Consider the following 24578-nt stretch of genomic DNA (forward strand, 5'->3'; position numbering starts at 1 on the left):
CACTTAGTGCCGGCGTTTTATAGCTTTTGTAATGCAAAACTATGTTACATGGTAATATTTCACAAATTTTTGTTGACGATGTGACGCCAAACGCGTGCGTCAAGTAGTACGGACAGACCGGGCTATATATATTGCTACCGATAGACCAGACACAGCTGATCCTTAACCCGCACTAGGTGCTTCAACGCACCAAATTACTACTGCCAATTTGTAGAGGAACCTGAATAATCAAAAATGCACTAGTGGCATGCCACTTGGTGGACAAACGCTCCATCTAGGTGAGATCCGAATGCCAAATGAGTGACAAGGGCCATGCTTTGAGCGATGGGAAGCCTATTTAGATACTCGTAACCTCGGATATTATTCTTGCTATGGAAACTCGATCTATCAAAGATTAAGAACGATCACTGTGTGATGCCGAAGTGATGACCTTTAACCCAGGTCACGAGCACACTGTTCCTAATTGACTTAGACCAGTTTTCTTTTCTGTTCCATCGTACGAATGCGCGTAATCTCGAAAATATATACGTTGTGCATATTCCGCACTTTATTGCATGTCCCGCAGCGCTAAGAACATTCCGACGAAGAGGATATGAAGGGGCCTCGGGACATACCTTGTGATCCACATGTCACAGGGATTTCACATCGTGGCAAGGGGATTCCATGCATCAGCCAATCCCCAGCACAACTTTGCCGTTAAAATCTGAGACATGACGTGGTCTTCGTGCTTAGATTTGTTATTTCTCCCGCACTGTGTTCGAGCAAAGACGGCACTGGAAAGGCCCGCTAGATTAATTCAAAGATTTGTGATCAGATATATCACAAAATGTATTTGGTCCACGACGCAGCCACGGCGGCTCGATCACCGATCACCACAACCTCCGTGACACAGCACAGCATCAGCGCCAAACAACAGACACCAAACGGCACATATACAAACGGAGCAGGGTAATCACAGTTTGTGCGTCGACACAGTGCCATACAACGCAATGCAAGAGCAACCAGCGCAAGCATTCCAATGCAGGAATGCTTTGGCTCTAAGCTTACGACAGTTTTAACCAAACATGAAGGGCATTTAACGCGTAGCCAACGAGGTATTACCAAAAAGGCACTGTCACTGTGATGCCCGTTGTACCACGACAGGCGCAACGAGCATCCGTGAATTTGCAAATATTTCCAGTCTTCGTTTTGGTGCAGAACATTCATGAACCATTCACCGCGCATCCAGTTCAGTGCAAAAAGGGGACTTCGCTCAAACATCTTAAGCTCATTTGACCGTGGAATATGCATCACAAGATAATGCAGACTGTTTGGATAGGCAGCGTGGGAACAATGTGATACTAGCAGCAATAACAAGACAACTTTTTTTCTTCAAAGAACGGAACCATACTTCTTCCCTCATTCACGCTTCGTCCTGAATCGGCGCAGCGCCCCGTCTATCGGGAGCGAGCTCTATGCATCAGCCACGAGCCGGCTACGACGCGCCTCCTCTGACCCAACATGAGCTCCCGCGGGCGAAAGTGGATCCCTGCGCAGGATAAGGCCCTGTAGCAGAACACTGATATGCAAGCAGTCTCACTTCACCACTCTACACCGCCTTTAATCATAAAGTTCAGAAGTGATCATTGGTGGCTGAAATGGTCCTAATCTACATGGAAGCAAAAAAGCCATACAGCCATAAACAAACCACTTCGGAAGACTCTCTAATCAAGATAATATCTAGTCCCTCATCAAAATATGAAATATAATGGAAGTCCATTGGTTTAACCAAATACCTGTGCACACAACATGCCTCCATAACGATTTGTACCGAGTAATCATAAGCGCACTTCACAGAACAATACTCAGCCAAGTCGCATCACAGCTTGCCGACCATCCGAGCACCAAGCACGACTCCGCTTGCCCGGTGGCATCGCCCCAGCGACAGGCCCTCGCCATTGCCGGGCCCGCTGCTCAACCGGCGTCGCAGAGTCTGTCCTCGAGCGCCGCCAGCAGCTCCTGCACCTGGCTAGCGAGGGTCGCGCCGCCGCCCTCGGCGCACCGCTCCAGCAGCGCCGCCTCCTCGGGGTCAAGCAACCAGCCCAGCAGGCCCAGCCGGCCAGGCAGCAGCGCTGCGCGCGGCCACACCAGCTGCCGGCAAAAATTGCTGATGTTGTCGCTGACCTGCGGCCGGCAGCGGCCGCGGCGCTGGTCGCACGTGCCACGGCAGTCGAAGAAGTGACAGTCGGCGTCGGCGCGGCAGTCAGTCGCTCGCTGTGTAGCGGCCATCTTGGCTGGCAGGAAGGCAGCATCCAGGTCAATGAAGCGCAGTCGGCCATCTGGGGCCTCACCAAAGTGGCTCCACTTGAGGTCACAGAGGTGCAGGCCACCTGGGAAGGCAGTCACCAGGCGGCGCAGGTACTGTAGGATGCGGCTCACACTGCGGGCTGCATGGCAAATGTCCATGAAGGCAGGCAGCATGTCCAGCAATGGGCTGTCTAGCAGGATTGCCACATGCTGCACGGCATACATGTTGCCACAGGTGCCCAGTAGTTCTGGAAACACTGACAGGTGCTGGTGCAGCTGCATCAACTTGAACTCATCATTGTGAGCAAACCACAGGATTTGCCTCAGTTCCAGCCATTTGGATTCATTGAAGAGATCAGCGATGTCCTGCCAAGGCCATAGCAGGTTCTGCACATCCATACTATCATCATTGCCTATTTCAAAGGCAACAAGACCTTGCAGTGCATTTGCAAAAACAGCTTGCTGGTCAGCATGCTTTTCAAAGCTTACAAGTGACTGAATATATTCTTCACTTAAGATGGACAGATTCTTCATCTTCAGAATGGCTTTGCTACCATTCAGAGTGACACTTCTCACCAGGTCCTTTGACCCATGGAAGGGAAAGCAGTCCCCAATGGTTGCATGGCAGATAAGGCAACACATATTTCCAACTGGTTTTTGGCCTTCACATATTGATATTATCTCCTTGTCACCATTGTCCAGCCAACACTTTGATGATCTTGAGGCCATAAAGGCAATGCCTATGCCTATCAGCAGGCAGAAAGTGGTGGTTTGACATGGGTTAATCATTATTTGAGTGAGGCATGCAGTAACTAAAAACTAGGATGCCACACAAGGTGCTTGAGTTGTTCAATTCAGATGAAACAGTGAGGCCCTGGCTTGTGCACTATTTTTCCTTGCACAAGGAACCTAATTGATAGTCATGAGGACATGTGCCAACAGCCCATTATGCAACATTGCAAACTGAAATCTAATTCCTCATCCAAATGAATAATCCTCACATCGACATCCACTCGTGTGCAGATTTCTTACAACGGTTCCAAACCGCAAGGTTCAGTTTCGACGCCATTGAGTTCGATTTCATCGTAGTCGGTCTTCGCGGCGCGAGAGGCATCGATTTTCTCGGCATTATTTGCTGTCTTTAAAATCACTGCGTACTTTCCTTCCCAATTCCAAAAACGGCATGCGCACCTGCCGCCAAGACCCGCCTCCCCCACTTCCTGCCGCAACGCGCAGCCCACTCCCAACGAATGTCCTCGCAACTGATCAAGTGCGCGATAATCGTAGTAAGAACTTCAAGATTGTCTGTCATGAATTATCAAGAGGTTCGCTATACATTGGTAACCAAAAATAGTTTTAGATAAGCACATGAACTATACATTATTTTAAAAATTGTTTTCGATATAACGTATACTTGTCAAACCAGCAAACACTTCGAACGATATAATTACTTGGGTTAAGTACGTGAACAGGATTTCGAAAACACCACCTGCAGGATATGAACCCGCTCGATCTCTTTATACTAATTATCTCCTGGGAAGATTCTATGTTGTTTTTATTTAAGATATCCAACGGAAACTTAGTTCGTATCTCGGAATGATCACTAAAAAAATCCCTTTGTAGCCCGGTTGAGCAACTTGCACAAGTAGACACAGAGGTCACTGCTCGCTCCTCTCGTGTTTTGCCCGGCAGGGGACCGGGTGGTTTGGAGGGATGGCCGCGCCAACGCACAGCAAGAAGAGGGTGTGCTATTACTACGACAGTGAGTTGTCTCAATAGGAATGTTTGGGCTACTTTGGCATTTATTTGTTGCCCCAGGGGTGGACGATGTAGACGCTGTGCATTCAATTTGGACGCCGGCGCCTTTGCGCCGTAGTTGTCTACAACCCTTTGAAACGGCATTTGAATTTATAAATAAGTGCATTCGAATGCGGCCTAACCCCAAAATATTATCTTTGTTGGTGCGCTTTTTGGAATTGCAGTTCTTTAGCGTGAATGCATTTGTTATATTTCTGAAGATGATCTGAAGATGCAGTGCTTCACTTTGTAAAGCTAGCATGGAAACCATGTAAGGCCCAGAGGTGCAGCTCAGTTTATTGGAGCATTTGTTAGAGGCTCTTGATTTTGTCATAATTTCGATTGTATTTTTTATCTAAAACTGGAATTTAGCTAAATGTGATTTCATGCCATATCATTAGGGGTTTATGACACACTCAGCTGCTGAGGCTATATGGCATCGCCTGCCTCTCACCCTGGCAGGAAGGGTGGGTGCCACAGGGAATCCATGGGGAATCTGTGTTGAAAGTCCATTTAGATACATTGAATGTTCCATTGAGATTACACAGGTTCCTGAGAGTTCTGGACCCTTCATAGCCTGAACTCCAAGCCCATGTATTATGCTCAACATGTATGGCATAGTGTGACATTCCAACTTTCATTTGAGTGCATGATACTGGACAGGCATAATTTCAGTTCTCAAAGCAATAATTATCATATATTATGATATTCCAAAGTCAGCTTCTTAGCCTGGCCTTACTTTTCACAATGTGTGTGCCAGGTTCAGTGCATCAGTGTTATGTAGTCATCTAGAGCTGTCATTGAGCTGTCTCGTGAACTAGTCTGCAGCCCTGTAGCACCCTGTACACTTTTTATATCTTTATTCTAGACCATGTGGTGCATTTTCACTGCATTGCAGGCTAGGCAGGTCTGCAGATTTGCATAAGGCCTGATTACTTTAGGATAATCATTTGTTTTCTGTCAGCCATCATCAAAATTATGTTAATTGCTGTCCAAACTTTCACATCCTTGCTATGCCAGAGAATGTTTCCTAAAAACATTGTATGCAATTTTAGGGTACAACCAATTTTCAGCCTTTGCTTAGCTATATGCTGATGATGGTCATGCCAGTTAAATGCATCTAAGTGTGAGGTTAGGAATATTGCTTTTATTATTGTTGATATAGAATATAATATGGCATCATTAAACACTGAGATAAGTATTGATTCTATCACACTTGCCTAGGTGTTCCTTTAAAGGAGGCATAACTGACATGCAGTTGTCTGAAATTATAGATGCTTATAAGTGTATGCCTGATGACTGATCAATCAATGTAACAGAGTCTCATTGGCTTTACACTATGCCTGAAAGTTTCATTCTGTGCAGTTTTATTTGAGATTACCTTATGTCTGACTATTCTTTGCTTTAGCATCATAAGTTCTAAGATAAAGATAGGAGGTGTTGGGAAATTACCTCAGTTACCAATGCTGGGATAACCAGTGTGTCAGGTTTGACAGGCTGTCAGCTTTTAAATATATTTATTGAATGATTGCCCATAATACTTGCATGCCAAGCTGAAGTCTGATACTTTTTTAATAAATGATGGAATGTCAAGTGTGAGTGTCATAAGTGCCATATCATAAATGCCATGTGATAAATGTCAGTGTCCTAAGCATCATAGCAACATCAAGGATGCTTAGGGTGGTCATTTTCAATGTTTTACTGTAGCGTGAAACTCAAGGTGACAAGGTGTTGGTGAGATAGCAGATAGAAGAGGGCGAACTAAATTGTACAGATTTTTGTTGGGGGGGACAAGGCCATGGTGTGGGCTCATTTCCCCTTACTAGATATATCTAAACAGATTGCATATTATTAGATGTTTGACTAGCCAGTCTCATAGCATGTCCAGCACTGGGGAAAAACATCTGATTATAATATCCTGTCTTGCCATTTGTGTCAGATGCATGTGTGGATCACAGGTGAAATTTTTGTGTAGACATGCCGATGCCATTGATCTCATTTTGAATAATATTTTCCTGGTTAATGAAAGGATTGAGGGCAAGGATAGTAATGCAAAGGGAAAAGATGTTTTGCTAGGACTCCGTTTAAGCTTTCAGTCATGTGCGTGTGTCAGGCTAAATTTCTTCTTGGATTTACTGTGATTTGAATTGGGATCCTCTGACTTCGAGTTCCAGCGTTATACCAGCTGAGTTACCCAGGAGGGATATTCCTGGCATTTTCCTCAGTTATTTGTCCAGCAGGAGTTTGTGTTGACCCTGTGAAGTACTTGAGAATGTTCCTGGCATATTGTGTTCTACAATGCTAGCCTCAGAACTATCAGTTCTACAAATGCCTGCCTCAGAACTTTCTGCTAGCTTTTAGCTTGGCCCAAAATCTTGTGATTGGTAAGAGAATGTCTGGCATATTGTGTTCTACAAATGCTAGCCTCAGAACTATCATGTTCTACAAATACCTGCCTCAGAACTTTCTGCTAGCTTTTAGCCTGGCCCAAAATCTTGTGATTGGTAAGTTGCATTGGAACCATTTACCCATTTGTACTGTTTGATGGCACTGTAGAAGCTGCTGATATTATGTCATAAGTGTGTCAGGCTTTCTTTAATAACTCTCCTGATAGGCAGCTGTGCTGAGCTGATTGGCCCCAGCTTGCAGGGTAGAGCATCAAGCTGCTGCACAGTGGACAATATTCATTGTAACATTGTCATTAATTCAATGGGCAGACCAGCTCTTAACTACTCATCTGACACCATTGGGTCAGCCAAATCAAAGGCAAATTTGTTCACCAGGTCATGAAAAGCTGAGGATTGGGGTCCCTTGCATGTGATAGTGTGTGAAGTACACATAGTGTATTGGTGTTGTGTAATCCAAGATGTAGTGTCCAATGGCTATTGCTGGACTGAATGCAAAATGTTGTACTCTGAGAAATTTAGCTGATAAATAGTCTTGATTATTGTGTTGCCGAGATAGAATTGCCATTTAAGACCCCAGTTGCCACAATCACTTTTGTACAAAAACTGCACAATTGTCATTTCTCCAGGCAATAGACATGCAGATATTGTGCTGATAGTGTATTGCCAAATTAGTTGATTAGTAAGTGTTGTCAGTTTTAGTCAACATAATTCAAACCATTGTCATAATGGCTGAGTCCTAGCAGGCCCCTAGTATTACAAGCCAGTTCATTGCAGGTATACCATATGGATGTGTTGTTTTCAACAAGGCATAGTACCAAAGGTTTTCAGCAGATAAGCCTACATCATATGTGATGCATAGGGAAAGCTAGTTTTGCAGAAAAGATGGCTCAGGCATTTAAAGCATCATTGATTGGAAGCAAGTCTCTTCACTGGGTTTTGGTACTCAGAATTATTGGTGTTTTCTTATACTACTTTTTGGAGGGTCACTTTGTCTCATGGGTCTGATACACTGGCTGTCATGCTACAACCAGTGTGTTTCAGGTCTCATCTTATTGCAGCATGAGATTCTCCCATCCTGAGGAGCTCTATGGTTATTTGTTGTTACTGGGCCGCCTGATGTACACACTGAACAGTCCATTGCTGGGAGCGTCATGCCAAGGTTGTCGCTCATTGGAGGGACGCATACGTCCTCTTGGGGCGTGCCTTCCCCCTCGTGCGTGCCAGGGCCTGGTGCCACCCCTGCTGCTGGCGAAAGAGAGACGGCCTATTGGGCGGCGCCTGGGTGCGTCAGAGAACACCAACTAGACGCGTGCGATTTTCTTTGCCGCCTTTCACATGCTCCGCGGGTGGATATGAGCTGTTTGTGTGCTTTCTCTGAGCTTTCCCATGTTTGTGTGGGTGACAAGTGTGAAACAGTAAGCTGTCTTTGTCCTGTGTTCGCGTGTCTTTGGTACATGTGTGTGGCTGGAAATTCTTTCCAGGTTCCCTTGCAACAATTTTAGATTTCTTGCATTGCAGATTTTGTTTGCGAATGTTGGTACATCTGCTTTTCATTGACTCCCACAGGTGTCGTATTTTCTTTTTGGCCGGGTGACATTATTGTTGGCCCAGAGTGCCTGCTCGACGTGTTCATCGCACGCTTCAAGTCGGGAACATGGGTCATGTATCACGAACTTTTCTTTTTCACAGGCGATGTCGGAAACTATTACTATGGTCAAGGTCATCCCATGAAACCCCACCGGATACGCATGACCCACAACCTTCTGCTGAACTATGGTCTCTACAGAAAAATGGAGATCTACGTAAGTTGATTTTATCACTGTGTTGTGTTTTCGTCTGCTCGTCTTTCGCCGGGCTCCCCAGCGGCACACCATTGACCGGAGGTTGCGGATTTCACCCCTGCTCGTCTTCAGAAGCGACGAGGCCAGATTAAAAAATATAACATACCAATCGGTAGCGCCCTTGTTACGACATTGGTGCTACCTCCTGCTGACAGGAGTGCTGCGGTATTAGTTATGCGCGGCATTACTTCTACTGTGAAAAGTCGTGCAGACTTTACTCATACGCGACGTTCGCACTGCTGCCAAGACTTGTACACAAAAGTGCTGTGCATCAAAATTTATGCTTCAAAGGTTATACACACCATTACATCTATTGCAAAAACTTATCCAATTTTCTCTTAAACGCTGCATCATTTCTTACTGCAAAATTTCATAAACGACGCGAGTGCAGCATGACAAAACTGATGCTGCAAAAACTTATGCTCGTCATTACTTATGCAGCAAAGACTCATGCAGTCTTCATTTGTGCGCGACATTACCTCTACTGCAAAAACTTGTGTGTCGACAGAGTACATCATGTCAAAACTTATGCTGCAAAAGATGTATACCAGCCATCACTTCTATAAAAACTTGACCACAAGTTTGCTGTAGCACTTAAGTTGCGTTTAAGTATTTGCGGTAGAAATAATGCCGTGTATGAGCAGTGGCTTTACAAGTATTTGCAGTAGAGTAATGACAAGTATGACTTTTGCAGTATAAGTTTTGTGGCGTAGCATCAATGTCGTGTGTAAGTCGGCAGCAGAAGCAATGTAACGCCTCTGCCTGTTTGAGTTTTGTTGTAGCACTGATGTCATGGAACCGATAGCGGTATGGTATGCGGTCTCGGGTCACACAACAAACTTTGGCGGTTTCTGCTGCCGCGGCAGACCTGAGTCCCGCCGCCCGCTGCCACGGGTCCTGGCCCACCCGGGCACTGACAGTGTGTTGTATTTCATACTATAACTCAGTCATCGTTACAGATAATTGCTTGAAAATAAATGCATGCATTCGTCATAGTTGTATCTAGGGTATGTTATTCAAATTTGGTGATTTATTTGTTTGAGGCCAAATATTTGTAGTGTGTTGTTGAATATTTTAAGTTGGCATTCATGCTTTATCAATATTTTTCGTATTTCACATTCCAATATTCGATGCATACTATTGAAACAACACAACAGGGCATATGAATGATGGATTAATTGGGGCACATTTTCTGTTTACAAATACTAGTGTTGCCTCAGTTTGTATGCCAATCTGTTCACAACTACACTTGTCAAAAATGATCTTTTGCTCAGTTTTGGCCTATTGTGACCTCAAAATTATTTAAGTGCAAGACATAGGCTTGATCAATTGTCAGTTACTTAAAATGGTGTGCTGATGTCTCAGTGTGCTTATGAATTATCAAAAATATTGGAGGGGGGGGGGGGACTTGACTCCCTTGATCAATATCCGGTTAGACCTCCCCTTTCCGACGCAGTTAGTGAAAAGCATGTGCTTTGACAGCATGCCCTTTTCGTACGCATTGGTGCAAGGTAATACATGATAATCGTGCCCTTCTCATTGTTCGTCAGTATTTCATATACTTATGTCGTTTTCACTACTGCCCTTAGGACTCAGCTGGCACTAGGCAACCCCATACAAACGCCTAGTGGGTGTATCATTCGCTGGAACATAGGCGAGCTCATATCTGTGGTGTCGGCTGCTATCCACGGCGCACCCATAGTGCCCCCCCCCCCCCCCCATTGTCCCGTGACGCAACTAAACCGTGTCCTCCTCGCCGCAGCGGCCGCACAAGGCCACCCAGGAAGAGATGACAAAGTTCCACAGCGATGACTACATCCGCTTCCTGCGGTCCATACGACCAGACAACATGTCCGAGTACAACAAACAAATGCAGAGATGTGAGTGCTCCAGCCAGGATTTTTCAATGTAATAATGCTGAATGCTAGGTTATGCCTCGACGGTACCACTGAAGATCAATTTAAGAAGTAGTTTCCTAAAATGCATTTCAGTGTCGTGGTATATTTTGACTTTAAAAGCAGTTTTACCAACTAGTTATGGTTCTTTGACCATCAATATTTTGTATTTGTATTAACGTGCCAGTTAGTTTGTATTCACACGGCATATTCCTAGTGGTGTTCCTCAGCTGCGCCTTCCTTCCTACGCCGGTGGTCGTGTGGAGTGGGTCTCGTCCGGACATACGGCGAGGCGCCCCTGTCCGGCCATTGTCTGATGCTGCCCCGCTCCCGCAGTTAACGTGGGCGAGGACTGCCCGGTGTTCGACGGTCTGTACGAGTTCTGCCAGCTGTCCACGGGCGGCTCGGTGGCCGGCGGCCGTCAAGCTGAACCAGCAGGCGGCGGAGATCGCCGTCAACTGGGCTGGCGGCCTGCATCACGCCAAAAGTCCGAGGTGAGGCGACCCACACTGCGCCAAATGGTCCGTTGTAGGGCGGCCCACATCACGCCAAATGGTCCGTTGTAAGGCGGCCCACATCACGCCAAATGGTCTGTTGTAGGGCGGCCCACATCACGCCAAATGGTCCGTTGTAGCGGCGGCCCATATCACGCCAAAAAGTCCGAGGTGAGGCGACCCACACTGCGCCCAAATAGTCCGTTTGAAGGCGGCCCACGTCGCGCCAAATAGTCCGTTGTAGGGCGGCCCACATTACGCCAAATAGTCTGTAGTAAGGCGGTCCACACGGCGCCAAGTAGTCCGTTGTAGGGCGGCCCGCATCACGCCAAATAGTCCGAGATAAGGCGACCCACACTGCGCCAAATAGTCCGTTGTAGGGCGGCCCACATCGCGCCAAATAGTCTGTTGTATGAGGCGGCCCACACTACGACAGAACTATATACGTGTTGTAAGGAGGTCCACACCACGCGAACAGTTCGTTGTGAAATCGTTCATTCACTTGGAAAGTCTGTTGTTAACCGCCCTTATCGCGCGAAAAAGCGGCGGATAAGGCGGCTGAGCCCGCTTCGGTCCAACTGCCCAAACCAGGGACGCCAGACAGCTGGTTTCATGCTATGATAAGTATATGTTGTGCTGAAAGCGTACACGATTTTGGAACGTGGGAAACGTTCTTTTGTTGTTGGGTCGCTGCTTGGCATTGATGCACCTGCATTGCCTTGTGAGTAAAGATTAAGCACAAACATCTTAGCTTCAGGTTTTCAGTCCCTGGTTCGCGCAGCTGGAAACCCGGCCACGGACTAGGGGCTGAGCGATTTACACATGGTGGTCTCATTCTGTCCTATGGCGTGGACGCGCAGCTGCCGGCCACTCTCACTGGCGCCGGGGTGAACCTTCCGTGCGTTTCAAGTTTTACGTGCGACAGACAGGGCTGTCGGCCTTCCCAAATGTGATGAGCTCTGTGGCTGATCTGCAGGCGTCCGGCTTCTGCTACGTGAACGACATCGTGCTGGCCATCCTGGAGCTGCTCAAGTACCACCAGCGGGTGTTGTACATCGACATCGACATCCACCACGGCGACGGCGTGGAGGAGGCCTTCTACACCACCGACCGCGTCATGACCGTCTCGTTCCACAAGTACGGGGAGTACTTCCCCGGCACGGGCGACCTCAGGGTAAGTGGGCGCGGCCGCGCCGGTCGGAGTGCTCCCGCACGAGCTGGGAGCACTACCCGGGGAGATGGGCGCCGCGGAACTATTGGGATATGCGGTTGTCCCATGTTCGGATGGTGTTTCTCTCAGGTGGGGGATCTCAGAATGCGTGTCGGCTCTGACGTCGCGGCAGTTTCAGCCCTGTGTGATGCGTGATGCTCAGACAGACGCTTGGCGACAGCGACTTGTGAAACGAGACCACTTGGCGCCGTCGTCAGCGCAGGCGCTGGAGGTCATGGTTTTGTCGTGTGTGCCCTCAAGCTAGAAATACGGTCGCCTTTGAACGAACCTAAGGTTGTAGAAGTGTGCTCCTGCTGGTGTGACGGACCAACGCGGTCGACGGTGTCCCGCGTCCCGTGTCGAGAATGGTCGCTTTCCAGGACATCGGCGCCGGCCGCGGCAAGTACTACGCCGTCAACTTCCCGCTGCGCGACGGCATCGACGACGACGTGTACGAGCAGATCTTCGTGCCGATCATGTCCAAGGTGATGGAGACGTACCAGCCGTCGGCCATCGTGCTGCAGTGCGGCGCCGACTCGCTCTCCGGCGACCGGCTCGGCTGCTTCAACCTCACGCTCAAAGGTGAGAGGCGGTCGGAGCTACTCCTCGAACCCACACGCTCAATAGCGGTGGGGCAGCGATGATAACACCGCTTTGACGTTGTGCTCAAAGGTGGACGGGCAATCAGAACGTCGCTTCAGCTTGCACTCAGAAGGTGGGGGGGGGGGGGGAAGGGGGGGCAGCAGTCAAGGTCACTTTGACCTGGCGCTCAAAGGTGAGGTGGCAGTGAGAGCACTGCTATGACTCGACAGGCAGAGGCTAAAGGCGGCTGCAACACTTTTTAGTGTGTGTGTGGGGGGGGGGGGGGGATGTTGGAACGCGGCAGAGGAAAGCATTAAGATGGATGCCCGTAAACACCCAATTAATGACCTGCAAAAGCTGTGGAAGTCTGCATGACCGCGTGCGTAAATGCACCATTTCTTTGGATATCGCGTTGTCACTCGCAGGGCAAAGCCGTGGTGCTTGCGAAACGATGTTGGACGCCCGCGCTCGTCTATCTACGTGACTGCACGTGTTTTTCCGATTTCGTCGTCTACAGCTGGTATGGTCGGTGCTTCCTCTTCACCCCTTGCGAACGGTCTGCCGCCCCTCCGAGCGGTCGGTGCTGCCTGACCGGGCCGCGCCGTGTTTAGCCGATCTGATCGGTGCCTCCTCCTCACCCCTGTGACCGGTCTGCCGCCCCTTCCGAGCGGTCGGAGCTGCCTACCGCCGCACCGGCATGCCGACTGCGGCGCTTCCTCTCACCCTGTGACGGTCTCCGCCCTTCCGAGCGGTCGGAGCTGCCTACCGGCCACCTGACGTGCGCCGTCAGGTCGCCAAGTGCGTGGAGTTCATCAAGCGGTACAACCTGCCGCTGCTGCTGCTGGGCGGCGGCGGCTACACCATCCGCAACGTGGCCCGCTGCTGGACCTACGAGACGGCCGTGGCGCTCAACGTGGATGTGGCCAACGAGCTGCCCTACAACGACTACTTCGAGTACTTCGGACCCGACTTCAAGCTGCACATCAGCCCGTCCAACATGGCCAACCAGAACACGCCTGAGTACCTGGACAAGATCAAGACCAGACTGTTTGAGAACCTGCGCATGCTGCCCCACGCGCCAGGAGTGCAGGTGAGTGGCCAGGTGCCGCGCGCCTTTCATCTCCTCCTCGCGATCGTTTAGGGATAGCTGGATGTCCCTATGGTGGTGGCAATGCGATTTGGCGAATTTCCTTTTGTTACACTACAGGGGAGCTTCCTCTGCCAAGCTGTCATCATTCAGCGTTTTCCGCCGCAGCAACCGTGTGTGTGTTTCCTCTACCGCTTTCGCTGTAATTTTATTAAATCATATGGCTGAATCTGAGTGTACGCACGTAGTGTTTGAGTTCTTGGCATGTCTGCGAGTGATGGCCCGCAAGTGTGGAGTGTGCCCACATTGGTTTGATTATGTCGTGTACTAGCACCGCTGACGTGGAATTAGTGCCGTGTCCGTGGTCCGGAATGGTGTGCCGACCCTTCCTGGCCGCCATCAGGCCCAGAATATTCCTGAGGACGCCGTGAACGAGGAGGAGGACGAAGACGAGGACAAGACGCACGCGCCCGACGAGCGCGTCAGCATCCGCGCCTCCGACAAGCGGGTACAGGGCGACAACGAGTTCTCGGACAGCGAGGACGAGGGCGAGGGTGGTCGGCGTGACGAGAGGTGAGCTCGGGGACGCGCGCGCGCAGCGCCGACACAAATGTCGAGCACTTCATCGTTTCGATTGTCACCGCATGACGTTATCAGTGTGTTGACCTATGTATCTGCGGATCGCGGCATCGTTACTTTCCCTGCGCGTGCCACACTCGGTGCCGCTGAGTCGTCATCACGCCGTCCTCTGTGTGCGTGCGTGTGTGACAGCGCTGTCCGTGCCGCCAGCTCGGGCAAGAAGAAGAAGTTGCGGACGGAGGGTGGCTCTCCGGAGAAGATGGCCACCGACGAGGGCGACGTCAAGCCGGCCGAGGCCAAGGACGCCGTCAAGCAGGAGACCAAGCAGGCGGGCGCCGGAGACACGGCCGCCGCCGCAGCCGCCCCCGAGCCCATGTCCACAGCGTGAAGAGCCGACGGATCGCCGAACTGGTTTTATACGTACAGCATTTTCCCCATCCATCGTGGCTGAACTGCTGGTCGCCGCGTGCCGGCACGTTGATTGGTCGATTGTGTGCCACGTCCGGCGCTGGTTGGTGGAGCGTGTTCCACTCCCGACGCTGGTTCGTGCAGTGTGTCACGTGTCCGACGCTGATTGGTCGAATGTGTCCCACTCCCGACGCTGATTGGTTGCCGGACGGCGGCGGGCGCGCGCTTTGCGGAGCTGGAGAGAACTGGAGCACCCACGCGCTGCAAGCTGCATGAGGTTGGGGTACTCTATTTTGTATTGTTTCACTGATTTTCGTTCCCAAATTGTCCGTTGGCATTCGGTTGAATTAGCCCGGGTAATGCGGCGTCTCTTGTTTGTACACTGTCATGCATCACGAAAAGGGTAGCATCATTCTCATCTTTCACCTCATGACGCTAGAAATTGCATCGTCAAGGTTATGTGAGTAGCTGAGCAGGTCGTCTGATGTGAACAATAAAGTGATGTTAAAATGTGCTGGATGAGTTTGACTCCGCTGTTTCCGTCGTCATCGGGGATCTACGACGCACTCAGCTGATAATGCTGTATGGCGTCGCCTAATTCTCACCCTGGTACGAAGGGTGGGCACCGCGCAGAATCGAACCCCGTACCTCTGGTTTCCCAGACACTTCCTAGACACGCAGACTTGACGCAGTGAGGCGAAGAAACGTGCAAAATGTATGCCCGGGCGCGTAGGCGGGCAATTAACGGGTGACGCGCGGGCCCCGCCTTCCGACATCGTTTCCAGATCGGTAAGGGAGTTGTAAAAGCCTTGTTCCTCGGAAGAATACCGGAAAAATGGAGATATATTTTAGATCGGCTCGAACGAAATGTAACGGGCGTAACATGGCCGCGGCTGTCGACGCGCCCTTAAGCCCAAATCACAATACAACCGGCTATGTGTGGACGGATGGTGTTCCCATTGTCCAGGGTACGTAGGGTCCAAAGTACAGAATATCCAATGTGTAGGATTTTTTAAATTCATCATCTTCAAATTGTATATCGTCTAAGGCGAGAAATAAGTTTTCGAAGTTCTGCTTTCCATTCAGAAACTATGAAAACACCAGTGACGTAGCCGGAATTTCGCCATAGAGGGACCATATCTAGGCGTAAGAGGCCTTCAGAGGCTTTCAGACAAGGGGTTCACTGCGTCGCCATAGGGGCCCTGTTTTTGGATTCCTGATACATTTGTGCTGCACAGAATGCCCTTCTGAAGCCTCGAGGGACTGGGGAGGCGTTCCTATTGTCCAAGGTACCTAATGCCCAAAGGTACACAATGTCCCCTTCCACTCTGCACCATGTTGGAAGTTGCTTCTCATTTTGGACATTGTGTGCTATGGGCATTATGAACTGTGGACATTCTTTACCTTTGGAATTTTGCTCCTTGGACATTCTGTATCTTTGGATATTCTGTACCTTGGACAATATGATATGGATCCGAGGACTGATGCCGAGGGGATTGCGCCTTTGCTAAAAAATTTCGATTCCCAAAGCAAATCTTCAAATTTGGCAGCACAGCTTGTTACACGTTCAGTATTTGGTCCATACGGTATATACCCCGCGTTGGCCCATGCAGTCTTACCGGCGGAACTGAAAGCGGACGTCAGCATATGGAGAGCTGTTGACGGGTTTTGTCATTGCAAGCGATTGAGGATATTCGCTCACCCATTTGCCGTAAACCTTCGTGACTCGAAGAAGAAACCATGGACGACATAGCAGTGGAAACTGTGGAAAATGTGACTGAAACTGTCGAGAACATCACGGAAGCTGTGAAAAATGGTACTGGAAAGATTCCGGCTACCCCGGAGGGAATGGCGATTGCCTACAGCAGCTTGGTCATTATGGCATTGCTGCCTATCTTCTTTGGGTCCTTTCGTTCCATCAAGCATCATGCAGACCAGAAAGTGAGTATTTGTTTTGCCTTTGCTTATCCACAGCATGCAGGTCTAACAGGATATGTAAGCAAGGTTATTGCAGTTGGGATTTGCTGTTTTTCAGAATTTGTGTGCATAATTTGTGTAACATGCATTATGGGGGGTCTGTTTTTGGGATGGTGGTGGAAAACCTCAGCATAAAGTGTCTGCAGCTCTGAGTGTGAAGTCATTGGAAACCACTAGTGTGAAGTCATTGGAAACCACTGAAGGCTATGGAGGGTTGTTGGCTCAAAGTTCTGAAATGTCCATATTAAGGCTGATATGCAAGCCTGGGATGGCACCAAGTATTCAAGTTGATGCAGAGAAACCTTGCTCCAGTTACAGTCATCATGGCATCAGTGTGGCTGTGGCATGACCCTACCATGACTGAACACAGCATGTGTGGTGTCTTCTCTGAAGTGCAGTCCTGGTTGGCCCATGACTGTCCACCCATTGCACCAGCAGGCCAACATGGTTTCAGGAGCTAGAGCATACAGCTCTTTATGAAATGTGGAAATACTTAGAACTTTTTTCAGCCCACTGGGATATCAGCAATGTGCATACTTTGCTGATGGAACTTTTAAGGAAATAATAATATTAAAGGGGTGCCATCCATGGCAGTGCAGACAGTGTGCCAGTGCTTTCACAGGTTTGTACATGGTGGCTGGGGATGGGAAATCAACTGATGGAGGGAAGTGTCACCCTCCCTCTCCTACATTTCCTGTGGTAGGAAGAGAAAGAAACAATACAATTTTCAAACAAACTGTGTGCATGCAACACTGCCAAATTGATGTGAGCCCAATAAACTATGAAAATGGATAGTAATGTCTCAATCCTTTCTGTACATATGTCTGTAGTCACTAGCATTGCAAGCCTATGTCCACCTGACAGAGGAATTGGGTGATTTCATAGGTGCTGATGTTGATGTCTTTCTTTCAGGAAAACTGTGAACGCACAGGAGAGAAACCTGAGAGGATGACCCGAAAGGATGCAGCAATGTTTCCAATTATAGCCAGTTGTGCATTATTTGGAATCTACATTGTTTTTAAGGTAAGTTGTCTAATTTTTAAAAGCTTTGGCAGGAAAATCATTAATTAAAGTTTATGTTGTCATTGTTAATCATTGTTAAGGCATCCATGTCTGAAGTTTTGAACACATCCCATACACTTATAAAGCAAGGGTAACAGAAAAGCTGCTTCTTTTAACTTGTTTATGAACTTTGTTGCAAATACAGTTTGTATCATCACGATTACCACGCAATGTTTACCATCATGATTACCACCTCAAAATCTTTATTGAAAAGTCCAAGTTCACATCTCATCAAGTCTTGCAGCATCCCTCAAACCATGTCACATTATGCTGCAGATCTTCAGCAAGGAGTACATAAACCTGCTGCTGACGGGCTACTTCTTCATGCTGGGCGTGCTGGCGCTGACGCACCTTATCAGCGAGCGCGTCGGCCGACTGCTGCCAGCCTCGGTGCCGTTCATCCAGTACCACCTGAGGTTGACTCAGGATGCCACAGAGGATCTCATCGACTTTCAAGTTCAGCACACACGACTTGGTCAGCCTGGCGCTGTCGGCTGCCGTCGGCGTCTGGTACCTCGTCCAGAAGGTTGCGTCGCCCGCCCCGCGCTGCCCTCGGGCTCGGGTTCACTCCGGGATGGAGTCACACCGGCCCGGCCCTCCTTGTCGGTCGGCATCTCCCGTCCGTCCCGGTGACTCAGTTGGTTAGAGCGCGTGCCTTTCAGTCACCCAACCGTGGCGTGGTGAGTTTTAGTAGTCGCTTTAAGCACTTGCTATTTGCCCTTGACAGGTATGGTCAACGGCCTGTGGCAGCGGCCGCGATAAAAACCAGATGACGTCAGAGAGCGGGACGGACCGTGCCGAACAATGCGCCACACTAAGCTTTCGCCACCAAATTCTGCTGTTGACCTGAAATTGCGCGATCGGATGGTAGGGGTTAGGGCTTGCACAACAACCACTGCTTTGGGTGAGCTTTGATTCCAGAAATTCACCCATTAAAAAGGCTCGGATTAAATCTAAAAAAATCGAAAAAAATGCGCCCGGAATGGCGCCGACTATGCGTGTAAGCTCGTTGACTGGAAAGGTGATTTTTTTGTTCCGTCATGGTGACTCCATATCATGGGACAGGATTCCGGACCTTCGCCCACTTTGCAAAAAACAGCATTTTGTTCGTGGTGCGCACGAAACGCTGTAACCCCAAAAGGCTTTGGATGCCGCCGCTCTCTGAGAAAACCTCATTGAACTGAAGCACGCCACATCGTGCGATGTGAGAACACCAGGTCTAGGCGAGCATCTCGGGAGTATGGAAGCTCAGCGACGGCGCTCAGTCGTGACGCGCGCCCGCTGCGCGGACAGGAGTCGTTACGACCTGCCGCTGGGGCTGTGGGGGGGGGGGGGGGCATGCGGGCCACGACATGGTGCGGTCAGAGGCAGGAGGAGTGACGTCCAAACGGTGGGAGACGGGGGCGGAATGGTCAGACGGGCCGGATGAAGACGAGATCACCCGCTAAGAGCGGTATGGCCGTGCTTCTTCAGAAATGTGCAGCGTCGCGTACTGGCCAGTGTTTGTGAGTGCCTCGTGGCGCGCCACACCTGTCGATACAGTGCCCGTTGACCCCCCCCCCCCCCCCCCCCGTCCGCCCCCCATGCTCAAGCACACTTGTCCAAGAGGAGTGGTGTCGATGTGCTCGGTCCCCGGCGACGGCATGAACACAGAGCAGTCGCGTCATGGCCGCTCTGGGTCTGACGTCACCGCCGTGGGGTCACCATCACCCCATTGTTCTGCGCCTGACCAATCACGGGTAGCTTGGTGCAAGAAACGTGTCGAATGCCTTTCTGGAGGCAGCTGACTACAGGGAACACTGGAAAGCACTCATTTCGTGGAAGCTCGCCAAAACAAAGACGGGGAAATACCCGCCTGGATGTGACCGGCTGGGGATCCCTGGACGTACTCGCCAGGGGGCCGCGTACGCAACAGTCAGGGAATACCCGCCTGGATGTGACCGGCTGGGGATCCCTGGACGGTACTCGCCAGGGGGCCGCGTACGCAACAGTCAGGGAATACCCGCCTGGAGGTGACCGGCTGGGGATCCCTGGACGTACTCGCCAGGGGGCCGCGTACGCAACAGTCAGGGAATACCCGCCTGGAGGTGACCGGCTGGGGATCCCTGGACGTACTCGCCAGGGGGCCGCGTACGCAACGAAGTCGGGGAATACCCTCCCGGAGAGTACTAGCCGCAAGAAACCCGGGCAACACCCGTCTGCAAGCTGTAGTCGTAGGCGCACGTTGGGTGTGCGCAGCGGTAAGGCGTATTATAAGTCATACATGGAGGGAGGACACATATTGAAAACGATCAGTTTTTTGGACGTTTTGTTCTTTGAAGTCTATTTTAACCGGTGTGCCCACTTTGGGCGTAATCAAGCGGTGGAATGAAGCAGAAGTATGCCTCCAAATGCATATAAGGCTGATTCCCGAGGAACTTAGAGCTCTGTGCAAAGTATCGGTCCTCGCGTGTGGCATACTGTATCGCAGATGATCTTCCTTTACAACGAAGGCAAAATAGCTTTGCATTTTGCGTAGGCATAGCTGGTTATTTGTTTTCAATTGACCAGAAGACCGCCAAAGGTTTTTGTAGGTGTGAAAAATCCTTGTGCTGCTGGTCGCACCGAGCCCACAGAAGGTCATGAGAAGCGTGCGACCCTCGTAAATGGCGTCTTAAATCCGAACAGACCCGCCGGAAAATCCAGATCGGCGTCCGAGGCGCACAAACGGCCCGAGAAGTGTGGCGTTCGAATTGTTTCACGGCCAGTCCTTTCCATGCTTAATATAAGTCATTTGAGCAGTCACGTCAGTCGCGCGGCCGACGTTAAACTCCCAACCCCAGGACCGGGTGGGCCACGTCACACGTGACCTTCTCCTCCCGTGTCTTCTTCCCCCATCCATAGAACAGGAGCGTATGCAGACCGATGTGTAGAAAAATGCTTCCGACATGGCGAAGCTCGCTTATAAGGTGGGCTTGGCTGAGCCGGGCAGAGTGGCGTCGCAGTTCAAGGTCAGGAGCCGCCAGCTCCATATGGAAGCAGTGAAGTTCAATTTGTTGTTGTTTTTTATGGGACTAGGCTGTTATACGGAGGGGCTCCGGCAAAGATCAGGAGGCTGAGAATAGGACAAAGACCGCACTGACCAGATGAGTTGGGAGTGTGACCAGGCTCTCGTCCCGCACCCATTTGACCCTCCCCCCCCCCCCCGTCTCCCCTCAGCACTGGATCGCTAACAACATCTTCGGCCTGGCGTTTTCCGTGAACGGGGTGGAGATGCTGCACCTGAACAGCGTGCTGACGGGCGTCATCCTGTTGGGCGGCCTCTTCATCTACGACATCTTCTGGGTGTTCGGCACTGACGTCATGGTTACTGTCGCCCGCTCATTCGAGGCGCCCATCAAGCGTACGTGAAAGCCGGGACGGGGCAGGTGGGCTCCCTGTGAGACCCCCGCGCCGTCAGAGTGGTTACGGTGTGGAGGGGGGGGGGGGGGGGAGGGGGAGGCAGAAGCGGAGGAGCAGCGACGGCGATAAACAGATTAACGCGTCACACCTGTCTTAAAATGCCAGCCACGGGCTTTCAATGCTCTTGGCAATGTGCAGTGTGGAGAGGAAGGTTGTGACATACGCACTGGAGACCAGGGCCGAACTCGGCCATTACGAAGGCTGAACGATGAGTGTCTGTGTTAATGTATGCTGCACTGCGCGGTGAGGGGTTTCCACAGCAGCCCCTCCGAGGGGGCGGTGCGGAGACTAGGATGTCACCCAGTGGCCAGGGAGCCAGGTCCGCGCGGCCGTGTCATTGACACGCGCTCTCACTGGGGCGCAGCCTCTGGCCTGCACGCCACCCCCGTGACATATCCTGACGTTCTTTTCTAGTCGTCTTCCCGCAAGATCTACTGGAGAAGGGCCTGGCCGCCAACAACTTCGCCATGCTGGGCTTGGGGCGACATCGTCATTCCGGGCATCTTCATCGCCCTTCTGCTCCGCTTTGACATGAGGTGAGCGCCGCTGCTGCCTCCGCCCGTACAGCCTCGGCAGAGGCAGGACCCTGTGCACCAGGGGTCACTGGTGTCACCAGTGTCAGCTGACCGGACAAACCGGTGACCCGGCACCCGTCGCCACCCTTGCTCTCGGCGTGGAACACATACGACTCGGTATTGCACGCGTCAGGGGTAACACCTGGCTGCGCTTTCATGGCAATTGTTTTGTTTTATCCAATATTGTGACCCAGTGCAAATGCAATTGCCCGTCGCCTAGATATTCCGAGAGCTGACATTGCTTCTTTGATTCCAGTCTGAAGCGGGGCTCGAAGGTGTACTTCTATATGACATTCGCGGCCTATGTGGCCGGCCTGCTCACCACCATCTTCATCATGCACGTGTACAAGCACGCGCAGCCGGCGCTGCTGTACCTGGTGCCCGCGTGCCTGGGCACCCCGCTCCTGCTCGCCCTGGTGCGGGGCGACATCAAGACCATGTTCCAGTGAGTGTCCGCAGCCGCTTCTCGCTGAGCCGGAGCGGCAGGTTGGGCGGCAGTCCCTGGTGGCCGCTGTAGCGCTCTAGGGGCAGGCGGTGTGCGGAAAGGGGTCTCCGGGGACCGAATGACTGGACTTTTTCGAGACCTACTGGATTGATTCGTCGGGAACGTGCAGATGCGTTGCGCGAAATTTGTGCTGCATGCCATGGAGTGTGTGGCTGATGTGCTTGAAATCTGTGTTTACGTCCATTGGGAGTGTCGCTCGCTCCGGCATCTTCACACGGTCGTGACATTCACGCCCCGACCGCTCCCGCTCAGGTACGAGGACCATCCCGAGGAGGCCGAGGCAGCAGAGGCCAAGAAGACTGAGTAGTGGACCGGCGCCGAGCTCGCGCCGCCTGACGGACCGGGCCGCGGCCGACGCGCCGCCCTCGCCGCGGGGTTCTGAGCTTCGCCGGCGGCGGCAGGTCTTGTCCGCCCGGCTCTGCCGCACTCACAAGACCGCTCGCCCGGCGCCGCGGCGGTTCGACCGTTGTTAACCGTCGCCTCGTTGTGCTCGCTTCCGGAAGGACGCGGCCGGCCGGCGGCGTGCGTGGAGACGGCCTGCTTCGCGTGCGGTGGGTGTGGGTGTGGGTGTCGCGGCGGACGGGCGACGTGTGGACTGAGCTGGTTGTGCGCTGCGTCGGAGCCCGCGACAGGTGGTGCGTGTATGCTGGGCAGCTGCGGACGTGTGCTGCGGATGGCTGGTGCGCGGGTGAGGGCGTGGGCGGACGGCCACGGCGGCAGGGGCCTCAGCACGCGCCACGCTGGACCAGCCTGAACATAGAATTCGTTTGAACGTGGCCGTTGCCCGCGTTCTCGAGTTCGTGTCCGTTATTTTCCGAGGAAGCGCACCTGGATGTAGCTGAGGTATCTTTGGACGGACTTCCTTGTACTTGTGTCAAAATTGGCCGCTTTTTATGCAACTATTTGTTATAGGTTTTGGTACCAAAAAACAGTATGCCTAGTGCCGTATGTGGCAGTGTCTGTAAAAAGGTGATGGCTTGGCTGGGACTGGTGGTTGGTCCGTGTTTGTTGATTTAGGTATTATGTGTCATGCGTATTGCCATCACAAATTTTCAGCCTTGTTTATGCGTCACATAGTGTTTATTTTTTGGACAATATAACGTTGGCAATTTCTGTTGTGTTCGTGAACGGTGTCTATTCGAGTCACACGGGAGTTAAAAACATGTCCTGTCGAGGTTTGGAGACGAGTTCGTCGACGTTGAAAGAAACATTCTGTACTCTTGGGCCAATGTTCAAGTTTCGTGGGCTACCTCCACGGCCGTACTTTGCTAGCCGCCTGGACCCAGCGCGCTCGTCCGATGGAACAGGCACGGGACTGCTTCGTTGCCGAAACCCACACAAGGCGTGCGCCGAAGTTATTGATAATTATTAAATAATTACGCAATATTACAAGCCGTCACATCGCTCTTGGGTGCGCGGATGTAACAAATGCTGAACACGTTTCATCAACGAGCGCCAACGACTGGCAGTCTGGTGTTTGTGTGTTCCGGCCCACGCCATGCTACCTGCCAGCTGCCGACACAGCGCTGCGGGGCCCGAGCATAACAGAGCAGGCCGGCGCCGCGTAACCGGCCACGTATGGGAGTGAAAAGGTGGGCAGTTATATGGTCGGTGCTTCCGTTTCAGGGAAACGCCGGATTTGAGAGATGGAACAGTGTATGGAGCACCACCAATAAACCTTCGCGGAATGCCTAAAAGGCTTTTTAACAGGAATTTCCTGTCTGAGCAATGCAAAGCATTTGGCGGTGTTATGTCTGCTGGTTGAATGAGACGCACTAGGCGTCACTTCATGCTTGCCTTTAATTCAGACGCCCTTAGCCGCGCAGTCCAGCGCCTGCCACGTTCTCAAGCACGTAACGAGCCGCGCCTAACGCCTCCTCTCGTACATGTTCTGCATCGTTCGGTCAACAGCCAGCAGGAGCATGGCTCGAAGTAGGTACGGCACTGGAGGTGACCCTCTGATAGGACCACGTGTCTCGGACAGTACCAAGGGCTCAGGTTTGAAACAAGCAGGCCCCCAAAACATTCAAGGCGGCTTTGAAGCAAGCGGGAGACCCTCAGCGATCTTCACGTTTTCTAAGTGATAAGGCTGCTGCCGAGCCCAGGAGCCTGACCTACCAGGACTGTGGCAGGCGAGGCTGTCAGAGGGCCCCAAAGCGGTTCGCACATTTGGAATGGACAGGGGTGATGTAGGGATGGCTATGGGCCAACAGGTGATTATTAATGGGACGTGATTTTGTCAGGGTAAGCAACGAAGTAAACCATATACCCGAGTCTGCTTGGCCGCATTGTGCGTGTTCGCACACGGGTTTATTTTTTAAAAAATGTGCGTAGAGTTTACCCAGCCACGTATAATGCCAAAATCGTATAGCGTGGCATAATAAAAGGCTACGAAAATGCTGTGGCGTCAGGTTTCCGCCCTTTCAGCAAT

The 24578-nt window shown here is 51.2% G+C and overlaps 2 protein-coding genes and 1 pseudogene across 3 annotated transcripts; 2 read left to right on the forward strand and 1 right to left on the reverse strand.

The window, feature by feature from the left end:
• Positions 1-810: 810 nt before the first annotated feature.
• aln (divergent protein kinase domain 1C) lies at positions 811-3508 on the reverse strand. Of its 2 annotated transcripts, none has more exons than XM_037238806.1 (2): positions 3319-3508; positions 811-3032 (listed from the first exon to the last, which is right to left on the reverse strand). In XM_037238806.1, the coding sequence occupies exons 1-2, from the start codon at positions 3413-3415 to the stop codon at positions 1954-1956; spliced, it is 1176 nt and encodes a 391-aa protein (XP_037094701.1). In that variant the 5' UTR covers positions 3416-3508; the 3' UTR covers positions 811-1953. The 2 variants fall into 2 exon arrangements, with proteins under 2 accessions (XP_037094701.1, XP_037094702.1); XM_037238807.1 differs by having other exon boundaries at positions 3288-3508.
• A 419-nt stretch (positions 3509-3927) lies between these two features.
• LOC119114779 (histone deacetylase 1-like) lies at positions 3928-15101 on the forward strand (annotated as a pseudogene).
• Positions 15102-16195: 1094 nt separating this feature from the next.
• Positions 16196-22579, forward strand: LOC119114774 (minor histocompatibility antigen H13-like). The gene is given in 9 exon segments (XM_037238808.1): positions 16196-16528; positions 17477-17587; positions 17903-18076; positions 18078-18152; positions 20825-21008; positions 21482-21546; positions 21548-21603; positions 21899-22087; positions 22400-22579. Coding segments are annotated over 9 exon segments (1110 nt in total). The 5' UTR covers positions 16196-16327; the 3' UTR covers positions 22455-22579.
• The last annotated feature ends 1999 nt before the right edge of the window (positions 22580-24578 follow it).

This window comes from Pollicipes pollicipes, unplaced genomic scaffold (genome assembly GCF_011947565.3).
Source record: "Pollicipes pollicipes isolate AB1234 unplaced genomic scaffold, Ppol_2.1 Scaffold_3087;HRSCAF=3621_pilon_pilon_pilon, whole genome shotgun sequence".
NCBI classification, from domain to species: Eukaryota; Metazoa; Arthropoda; class Thecostraca; order Pollicipedomorpha; family Pollicipedidae; genus Pollicipes; species Pollicipes pollicipes.